The following is an 11,186-nucleotide window of genomic DNA, read 5'->3' on the forward strand; positions in this document are numbered from 1 at the left end:
AAAAAAAAAAAAAAAAAAAAAAAAAAAAATTGTTTTAAAACCTTCCATTTTTGGCCGGGTGTGGTGGCTCATGCCTGTAATCCCAGCACTTTGGGAGGCTGAGGCAGGCAGATCACCTGAGGTCAGGAGTTCGAGACCAGCCTGACCAACACGGAGAAACCCCATCTCTACTAAAAATACCAAAAAATTAGCTGGGCATGGTGGCACATGCCTGTAATCCCAGCTACTCAGGAGGCTGAGGCAGGAGAATCGTTTGAACCCAGGAGGCGGAGGTTGCACCATTGCACTCCAGCCTGGGCAACAAAAGCAAAACTCTGTCTCAAAAAAAAAAAAAAAAAAGACCTTTCAAGTTTTGGTTGGGCATGGTGGCTCACATCGGTAATCCCAGCACTTTGGGAGGCTGAGGCAGGCGGATCACCTGAGGTCGGGAGTTCGAGACCAGCCTGGCCAACATGTTGAAACCCCATTTCTACTAAAAATACAAAAATTAGCTGGGTGTGGTAGCACGTGCCTGTAATCCCAGCTACTTGGGAGGCTGAGGCAGGAGAATTGCTTGAACTCAGAAGGCAGAGGTTGCAGTGAGCCGAGATCATGCCATTGCACTCCAGCGTGGGCAACAGAGCGAGACTCCATCTCAAAAAAAAAAAAAACTTTCAATTTTTTTGGTATTTTTTGTTTCTTTAGAGACAGGGTCTCACTCTGTTGCCCATGTTAGGAGTGCAGTGGCACAATCATAGCTCAGTGAAGCCTTGAACACCTAGGCTTAAGTGATCCTCCTGCCTCAGCCTCCCAAGTACCTAGGACTACAGGTATATGCCACCATGCCAGACTAATTTTTTGTTTTTGTTTTTGTAGAGATGGAGTCTCCGTATGTTGCCCAGGCTGGTCTTAAACTCCTGGGCTCAAGTGATTCTCCTGCCTCAGCCTCCCAAAGTGCTGGGATTACAGACATGAGCCACCATACCCACCCCTGTTTTAAAACGTCCTGTGTGTCGATGCATACCTTGTTTTCTTTAGATTAATTCTGTGGTGTACATTAGATATTGTTGAGGTTATTAAGACTAGAAAAATAACTGGTTAATAAATTCTGTTACCAGTCATGTATAAAACTATAATGTATCTACTGAATTAGTGCTTAAAATAGTACAAGGTGCAGTGGCTCCCATCTTTAATCCCAACACTTTGGGAGGCAGAGGCAGGAGGATCACTTGCACCTGGGAGTTCGAAGGGTGAGCTATGATCATACCACTGCACTCCAACCTACATGACAGAGCAAGACCCTGTCTCTACATAAATAAAATAAAGTAATATGGCTTTAAAATCTTTTTTTTTTTTTTTTTTTTGAGACAGAGTCTCGCTCTGTTGCCCAGGTTGGAGTGCAGTGGCCAGATCTCAGCTCACTACAAGCTCCGCCTCCCGGGTTTACGCCATTCTCCTGCCTCAGTCTCCCGAGTAGCTGGGACTACAGGCGCCCGCCACCTCGCCCGGCTGGTTTTTTGTACTTTTTAGTAGAGACGGGGTTTCACCGGGTTAGCCAGGATGGTCTCGATCTCCTGACCTTGTGATTCGCCCGTCTCGGCCTCCCAAAGTGCTGGGATTACAGGCTTGAGCCACCGCGCCCGGCCGGCTTTAAAATTTAAAAGAAGGCTGGGCGCAGTGGCTCACGCCTGTAATCCCAGCACTTTGGGAGGCCGAGGCGGGTGGATCATGAGGTCAGGAGATCGAGACCATCCTGGCTAATACGGGAAATACAAAAAATTAGCCGGTGTGGTGGTGGGTGCCTGTAGTCCCAGCTACTCGGGAGGCTGAGAGAGGAGAATGGCATGAACCCGGGAGGCGGAGCTTGCAGTGAGCCAAAGTCGTGCCACCGCACTCCAGCCTAGGCGACAGAGTAAGACTCCGCCTCAAAAAAACAAAAAAAAACAAAAAACAAAACAGAAAGAAAAAAAATTCAGGTTATGTAAACAAGGCAATGGTGGACTATATACTAATCATGTCACAATCCCTCAGCAACAACTTTTTAATTCCTCAAGCTAGAGAAGGGAGTACTAGCTGATAAAAAGGTATGAGTACTAATTCAAGATCTAAATATACTCCCTGGGAGCCAGGTCACCCATAATTTATTATTTTAGGAACAGATCAAATCACTTGATCATAATTTATCTACCAGAAAATGCCCCCAAAACAAAAAACTTGGCCAGGTGCAGTGGCTCATGCCTGTAATCCCAATACTTTGGGAGGCTGAGAGAGGCTGATCACTTGAGCTCAGGAGTTCGAGACCACCCGGGGCAACATATTGAAACCTGGTCTCTGAAAAAATAGAAAAATTAACTGGGCATGGTGGCACATGCCTGTGGTCCCAGCTACTTGGGAGGCTGAGGCAGGAGGATGGCTTAAGCCCAGGAGGCAGAGTGAACTGTGATCATACCACTGCACTGCAGCCTGGGCAACAGAGAAAGACCGTATCTGAAGCAAAACAAAACAGAACACTTTTGGTTAGTGCTTATGACTCAGCATCATTTGATCAAGTATCACATTGTATATAGGAATATACTTACTGGGATGTAATGTTGGGACATGTTGTCCAAGTCTGTCATCTTTTAGCATGTGTAGCAATGTTGTTTTTCCTGCATTATCCAATCCAAGAAATACCAATTTACCAGTTTTCTTATATAATCCTGCAAAGCAAGAGCTATGATTGGTCAAAGTGATATCTGACACTAATTATCCAAATGAATTTAAATTTGGCTCAATTAAGCTTGGAGTTCTAAACCTATTTTCAGTTTTAAAAAGGCTATTTTAAATCTATTCATGGCTGGGCACTGTGGCTCACATCTCTACTCCCAGCACTTTGGGAGGCTGAGGCAGGCAGATCACCTGAGGTAAGGAGTTTCACACCAGCCTGGCCAACATGGTGAAACCCCGTCTATACTGAAAATACAAAAATTAGCCAGGTGTGGTGGCATACGCCTATAATCCCAGCTACTCAGGAAGCTGAGGCAGGAGAATCACTGGAACCCAGGAAGCAGAGGTTGCGGTAAGCTGAGATCATGCCACTGCACTCTAGCCTGGGTGACAAAGTGAGACTCTGTCTAAAAAAATAAATAAATAAAAATAAAATAAATAAATTGATTCATGATTTGGGACTTCAGATAATTATAAAACCAAACTTCAACCCAGTCAATAGAATATGTGTGTTGCCTTAACATATCTACAATGCCAAAATGCTGATTACTTTAATTTTAGAAGTATCAATCAGATATTGATTGATAGATAAATTGATAAATAGAAAAAAGGCAGCATTGACCAATTTATAATAGACTGGAATTGAACTGCTAAATTTCATATTGAACTTAATTAATTAATTTATTTAGAGACAGTGTCTTACTCTGTTGCTCAGGCTGGAGCATAGTGGCATGATAACAGCTTGCTGCAGCCTCAACTTCCTGGGCTCAAGTGATCCTCCCACCTCAGCCTCCTGAGTAGCTGAGATTACAGGTGTGCACCACCATGCCCGACTAATTTTTGTATTTTTTGGTAGAGATGGGATTTCACCATGTTAGCCAGGCTGGTCTTGAACTCTTGGCCTCAAGCGATTGGCCCACCTTGCCTTCCCCAAAGTGCTGGTATTAGAGGCTTGAGCCACATGCCCAGCCAAACTTTATTTTTTCCATGTTTAATTGTCTAACCTCCACAGAACTGCATGTGAGCCAGCCACCGCACCTGACTGAAATAAACAAACTTTTAAAGACATTAGGCAATTATAGTTTCAGGCCATCCGTTTTCTAATAAATTCATACTAAAATAACACCTAGTCCTTTGTCCATGCTTAAGTCTAAGAAGTAAATTGTTTGATGTCCTAATCTTTTATTTTTGGGGGGAGAACTATATATATTTTTTTATCATGAAGGAATCTACTTCTATGACTATCACTACTATGAGTGTCATGAAAAAGTAATTTGCCCAAGATTACATAATTTAAAAGGGATGCAATGAGTAACTCAACATATTTGTATGATTACAAAGCCCACGTTCTTTTTTTTTTTTTTTTTTTTGAGATGGAGTCTCGCCTGTGGCCCAGGCTGGAGTGCAATGGCCTGATCTTGGCTCACTGCAACCTCTGCCTCCCGGGTTCAAGCAATTCTCCTGCCTCAGTCTCCCGAGTAGCTGGGACTACAGGCACGTGCCACCACGCCTGGCTAATTTTTTGTATTTTTAGCAGAGACGGGGTTTCACCATATTAGCCAGGATAGTCTTGATCTCCTGACCTCGTGATCCACCTGCCTCAGCCTCCCAAAGTGCTGGGATTACAGACGTGAGCCACTGCGCCTGGCCTTAACTATTCTTAACTATTGCTTCATATATAAAGAGGCTCAACACAATAAGCACTATTATATAAATAAAACAAAAGGAGATAACTATAGAGAACAAAGGCACAATATTACCTAAAAACTGTAGCAAGGAGGCCGGGCACGGTGGCTCACGCCTGTAATCCTAGCACTTTGAGAGTCCAAGGCGGGTGGATCATTTGAGGTCAGGAGTTGAAGGCCAGCCTGGCCAACATGGTGAAACCCCATCTCTACTAAAAATATAAAAAATTAGCCAGGGATGGTGGTACATGCCTGTAATCCCAGATACTCGTGAGACTGAGGCAGGAGAATTGCTTGAACCAGGAGGCGAACATTGCAGTGAGCTGAGATTACACCACTGCGCTCCAACCTGGGCGACAGAGCGAGACTCTGTCTCAAAAAAAAAAAAAAAAAAACCCACAAAAAAAAACTGTAGCAAGGCTGGTCACAGTGGCTCACGCCTGTAATCCTAGCACTTTGGGAGGCTGAGGTGGGCGGATCATGTGAGCTCAGGAGTTCAAGACCAGTCAGGCCAACATGGCGAAGCCCCATCTCTACAAAAAATACAAAAATTAGCCAGCATGGTGGCACACACCTGTAGTACCAGCTACTCAGGAGGTTGAGGCAAGAGAATCGCTTGAACCTGGGAGGTGGAGGTTGCAGCGAGCTGAGATCACGCCACTGCACTCCAGCCTGGGCGACAGAGTGAGACTCCATCTCAAAAACAAACAAACAAACAAACAAACAAAAGACCAGCTTGGGCAACATAGCAAGACTCCGTCTCTATAAAATTAAAAAAAAAAAAAAAAAAAAAGAACTGCTGGGTAAAGAAGTCTCATTTAGCATATTATAAACTGCTATTTATGGTGTACAAGCTATTTTATGGAACATGTATTTTAATAATAATCCTGTAAGGATTAAATGACATAAAGCATTAAAGCACATAGGTAAACTAGCTAATGAATGGTAGATATTTCTGTTAGTAATATTCCTAACACCTTAAGAGGTAGGAATTATTACTGCCATTTTACAGATAAGAAAACTCAGGCTAAGGTGAAAAAAGTAATTAATTTGCCAAAGATTACTTAATTTAAAAGCGATACAATGAGTAATTGAACATCTATGTATGATTTCAAAGCCCATATTCTTAACTATTCTTAAGAGACTTGACACAGATAAGCACTATTAAATAAGACCAAAGGGGATAACTATAGAGAATAAAGGACCACCATTACCTAAAAACTGTAGCACACTGCTGAAACCACTGTAAATCCAATCAAATATGAAGGACATATCCAAATCTGATAGGGTCTGAAAAAAAAGAGTTTTAAATTTAGTAGTCAACATTAAACACCAATATACATTAAACGCCAATACTATTAAACACCAACTCTGAGTAGATAATCCTGCAGCAACCTTACTACAAAGAGTTGCACACTCTTATCCAAGCTGGTCTAATATGATCTATACTGTGCATAAAAAACAAAATGCGGGCCGAGTGTGGTGGCTCATGCTTGAAATTCCAGCACTTTGGGAGGCCTAGCTAGGCAGGAGGATTGCTTGAGATTGGGAGTTCAAGACCAGCCTGGGCAGCATGGCGAAACCCTGTTTCTACAAAAAAATAAAAAATTAGCTAGGAGTGGTGGTATGCACTTGAAGTCCCAGCTATTTAGGAGGCTGAGGTGGGAGGATCACTTGAGCCCAGGAGGTTGAGGCTGCAGTAAGCCCTGATCAAACCACTGCACCCTAGCCTGGGTGCCAGAGTGAGACCCTGTCTTAAAAACAAAACAAAACAAAAACCCAAAATGACATTAAAATATCAAGTAGAAACCATTCTTTGTCCATTAAAGTAGCAAAATGAAAAAGAATTATAACAGCCAGGACGAGAAAGGATGTGGTAAAAGAGGCACATGTGGTGGCAGCATAAATTGGTACAAAATCAATTAGGTAATAGTATATCTGTTAATATTATTTGACCCAAGAATTCTACCTTTAGAAATTATCTTAAATATAGGCCAAGTGCAGTGGCTCACGCCTGTAATCCCAGCACTTTGGGAGACTGAAGTGGGTGGATCACTTAAGGTCAGGAGTTTGAGACTATCCTGGCCAACATGGTGAAACCCCATTTCTACTAAAAATACAAAAATTAGCTGGGCGTGGTGGTGCGCTACTGTAGTCCCAGCTACTCCAGAGGTTGAGGCATGAGAATTGCTTCAGCCTGGGAGGCGGAGGTTGCAGTTACCGGAGATTGTGCCACTGCATTCCAGCCTGGGTGACAAAGCGAGACTCGTCTCAAAAAACAAAAACAAAAAAGGAAATTATCCTAAATATAGAGGCTGGGTGTGGTGGCTCACACCTGTAATCCCAGCACTTTTGGAGGCCGAGGCAGGCGGATCACTTGAGGTCAGGAGTTCAAGACCAGCCAGGGTGGCAACATAGTAAAATCTGGTCTCTACTAAAAACATAAAAATTTGCTGGGTGTGGTGGCGTGTACCTGTAATCCCAGCTACTCAGTAGGCTGAGGCAGAATTGCTTGAACCTGGGAGGCGGAGGCTGCAGTGAGCCGAGATCGCGCCACTGCACTCCAGCCTGGGCGACAGAGCAAGACTTCATCTCAACAACAACACAAATTAGCTGTTCATGGTGGCTAGCGCCTGTAATCTCAGCTACTTGGGAGGCTGAGGCACAAGAATCACTTGTACTGGGGAGGAGGAGGGTGAGCCAAGATTTCACCACTGCACTTCAGCCTGGGTGACACAGTGAAAGAGTCTCAAAAAAAAAAAGGAAATTATCCTAAATATAGAAAAGTTTCAAGATATGTATCACAAATGTTACTTAAGAAAAATTTTAGGCCGGGCGCAGTGGCTCAAGCCTGTAATCCCAGCACTTTGGGAGGCCGAGAAGGGTGGATCACGAGGTCAGGAGATCGAGACCATCCTGGCTAACACGGTGAAACCCCATCTCTACTAAAAAATACAAAAAACTAGCCGGGCGAGGTGGCGGGCGCCTGTAGTCCCAGCTACTCGGGAGGCTGAGGCAGGAGAATGGCGTGAACCCGGGAAGCGGAGCTTGCAGTGAGCCGAGATCCGGCCACTGCACTCCCTCCTGGGCGACAGAGCGAGACTCCGTCTCAAAAAAAAAGAAAAAAAGGAAAATTTTAGGCTGGGTATGGTGGCTAGCATCTGTAATCCCAGCACTTTGGGAGGTACAGGCAGGAGGATGGCTTGAGCCCAAGAGTTCAAGACCATCCTAGGCCACATAGTGAGACCCTGTCTCTACCAAAAATGAAAAAAAATTTAGCTGGGCATGGTGGCTCATGCTTGTAGTCCCAGCTACTTGGGATGCTGAGTTAGGAGGATCCCTTGAGCCTGAGAAGTCAAGACTGCAGTGAGTCAGGATTGTACCACTGTACGTCAGCCTGGGCAACAAAGAAAGATCCTGTCTCAAAAAATAAAAAAAAATACTTTATAGTATATATGGCCTATGAGGTATTTATCGAACCTCATTGTGGGTGGTTGGGGAGAGGGAGGAAGAAAAATAGGGAGAAAAGAAAGAGGAGAAGAAGGAAGGTTATATTAATAAAGTAAGTTTCCAAGTCTAATTATACCTGTGTGGAATAAAAAGACTTTTTCTCTTTATGTTCGTCTTATTAGCAATTGGTTCCAGGTGGTAAATTTCTGGGTGTTATCTTTCTGTATTTTTCAAATGTAATCATATTATCAAGTTTTTTTAAAGAGACAGGGGTCTCACTATGTTGCCCAGGTTGGTCTCAAAGTCCTGGGCTTAAGCCATCCTCCCACCTGTGCCTCCCAAAGTGCTGGGGATTACAGGCGTGAGCCACCATGCCTGGCCATTACTGAATGGTATAAAAAATCTTTTAAATCATAGTAGAAAATTCAGTATTTACTTGATATATCACTTGATAAACCGATACGGTAATATGGAAAATAAGAGGGGAAAAAAGCCTCTTAAGAAAGATCACATCCCAGCCTGGCCAACATGGCGAAACCCCATCTCTACTAAAAGTAAAAAATTAGCCAGGCGTGGTAGCACACGTGTGTAATTCCAGCTACTACGGAGGCTGAGGCAGGAGAATTGTTTGAACCCAGGGGGCGGAGGTTGCAGTGAGCCAAGATTGTGCCACTGCACTCCAGCCTGGGTGACAGAGCGAAACTCCGTATCAAAAAAAAAAAAAAAAAAAAAAAATCACATATATAAAAATATACTTTTGATCAAGCGTGGTGGCTCACACCAGTAATCCCAGGACTTCGAGTGGCCAAGGCAGGCAGATCACTTGAGGCCAAGAGTTCAAGACCAGCCATGGCCAACATGGCAAAACCCCAACTCTACTAAAAATACAAAAACTAACTGGGCGTGGTGGTGCATGCCTATAATCCTAGCTTGTCTGGTGGCTAAGGCACAAGAATTGCTTGAGCCCAGGAGGCAGAGGCTGCAGTGAGCCGAAATCTAGCCACTATACTTTAGCCTGGGCGACAGAGTGAGACTCCATCTCAAAAAAAAAAAAAAAAAAAAATTATACACACACACTCTCTCTCTCTCTCTCTTTCAGGGTTGGGTGTGGGAGCTTATGCCAGTAATCCCAGTTACTCAGGAAGCCAAGGTGGGAGGATCACTTGAGGCCAGGAGTTCAAGACCAGCCTGGGTAATAAAGCAAGACCCCTGTCTCTACAAAAAATAAAAAATTTGCTAGGCATACTGGCATGCACCTGTTCCAGCTACTCAGGAGGCAAGAGGATTGCCTGGGAGGCGGAGGTTGTAGTAAGCTGAGATTGTACCACTGCACTCCAGTCTGGGTGACAGAGTGAGACCCAGTCTCAAAAATAAAAAATAAAAATAAAATAAAATCACTCCAGCTCATGACTCTGACAAGTAATTCCTTCGCCTCCCTCATATCCCATATCCACTCATCCCTAGTCCTATCAATTTCTTGCAGTGAAGACTCATGCTTTCTTTGGTTCTCACAGGAACCACCTGGTCAAGAAACTTATGTCACACTCCTAAACAACCATCTTAACCTCAAAATTTGTCTCTATCCTTTTTTTTTTTTTTTTTTTTTTTTTTTGAGACAGAGTCTCCCTCTGTCGCCAGGCTCGAGTACAGTGGTACAATCTCGGCTCACTGCAACATCCGCCTCCCGGCTTCAAGTGATTCTCCTGCCTCAGCCTCCCGAGTAGCTGAGATTACAGGTGCCAGCCACTATACCCGGCTAATTTTTGTATTTTTAGTAGAGACAGAGTTTCACCATCTTGGCCAGGCTGGTCTTGAACTCCTGACCTTGTGATCCACCCGCCTTGGCCTCCCAAAGTGCTGGGATTACAGGTGTGAGCCACTGCACCTGGCAACACATATTACTTTCTTACTTGCAGCTTTCCCTAGGTCAAAGTAAACTGCTTACCATTCATTGTGGATAACTCATACTTTGCCATCTTAACACCTTTGTCCTTATGCCTGTAATCTCAGCACTTTGGTGCTTAAAGCAGAGCAGAGCCTATCTCCAGGATTCATAAAGTGTGTGACCTTGGACAAGTTATACATTTCTTCTGAAAAATCTCTCAGGGTGTTAAAGATCAAATGAGGTAAAATGCATAAAATAAGCCTGGTTGTTGTTATTAAGAAGCGAGGCAGCTGGTTACAGTGGCTCAGGCCTGTAATCCCAGAACTTTCAGAGGCCGAGGCAGGCAGATCACGAGGTCAAGAGCTCGAGACCATCCTGGCCAACATGGTGAAACCCCATCTCTACTAAAAATACAAAAATTAGCTGGGCATGGTGGCGCGTGCCTGTAGTCCCAGCTACTTGGAAGGTTGAGACAGGAGAATCACTTGAATCCAGGAGGCGGAGGTTGCAGTAAGCCGAGATCGCACCACTGCACTCCAGCCTGGGTAACAGAGCGAGACTCCATCTCAAAAAAAAAAAAAAAGAAGTGAGGTCAGGTGCAGTGGTGGCTCATGCCTGTAATCCCAGCACTTTGGGAGGCCGAGGCGGGTGGATCATCTGAGATCAGGAGTTCGAGACCAGCCTGGCCAACATGGTGAACTCCTGACTCTACTAAAAATACACAAATTAGGCCAGGCACAGTGGTTCACTCCTGTAATCCCAGCATTTTGGGAAGCTGAGGTGGGTGGATCATCTGAGGTCAGGAGTTCAAGACCAGCCTGGCCAACATGGTGAAACCCTGACTGTACTAAAAATACAAAAATTAGCCGGGTGTGGTCGTGGGCCCCTGTAATCCCAGCTACTCAGGAGGCTGAGGCAGGAGAATTAGTTGAACCCAAGAGGCAGAGGTTGCAGTGAGTGGAGATTGGGCCACTGCACTCCAGCCTGGGTGAGAGAGTGAGATCTCAAAAAAAAAAAAAAAAAAAAAAAATTAGCCAGGCGTGGCGGTGCACATCTGTAGTCCCAGCTACTCAGGAGGCTGAGGTGGGACGATTGCTTGAGCCTTGGAAGTAGAGATTGTGGTGAGCCAAGATCGCACCACTACACTCCAGCCAGGGTGACAGTAAATGGGGTAAGAGGTTAATACCCCATTTACTCTGAGGCAGTGAGGAGAGATTCCTGTTTCAAAAAATTTCAAATGGTAAAAAACTAAAATCATTTTTTTAAAATGTGGGAAATGGGATAAGCGAAGGAGATTTTCTCTTTTTTTTTTTTTGAGACAGTCTTGCTCTGGCACCCAGGGTCGATCTCGGCTCACTGCAACCTTCTCCTCCCAGGTTCCAGCAATCCTTTTGCCTCAGCCTCTCGAGTAGCTGGGATTACAGGCAGGCACCGCTACACCTGACTAATTTTTTTTTTTTTTTTTTTTTTTTTTTTTTTTT

The 11,186-nt window shown here is 44.3% G+C and overlaps 1 protein-coding gene across 1 annotated transcript in view; it reads right to left on the minus strand.

Annotated features, from left to right (window-relative positions):
* SAR1B (secretion associated Ras related GTPase 1B) overlaps positions 1–11,186 on the minus strand; it is a 32,355-nt gene that overhangs the window by 13,512 nt on the left and 7,657 nt on the right. The window contains exons 2-3 of the mRNA XM_025387369.1: positions 5,585–5,660; positions 2,559–2,678 (exon numbers count right to left, since the gene is read on the minus strand). Of these exons, the coding sequence (XP_025243154.1) occupies positions 2,559–2,678; positions 5,585–5,642 (178 nt within the window). The 5' untranslated portion in view covers positions 5,643–5,660. The remainder of the gene's footprint in view (positions 1–2,558; positions 2,679–5,584; positions 5,661–11,186) is intronic.

The sequence above is a fragment of the Theropithecus gelada genome, chromosome 6, assembly GCF_003255815.1.
Source record: "Theropithecus gelada isolate Dixy chromosome 6, Tgel_1.0, whole genome shotgun sequence".
NCBI classification, from domain to species: domain Eukaryota; kingdom Metazoa; phylum Chordata; class Mammalia; order Primates; family Cercopithecidae; genus Theropithecus; species Theropithecus gelada.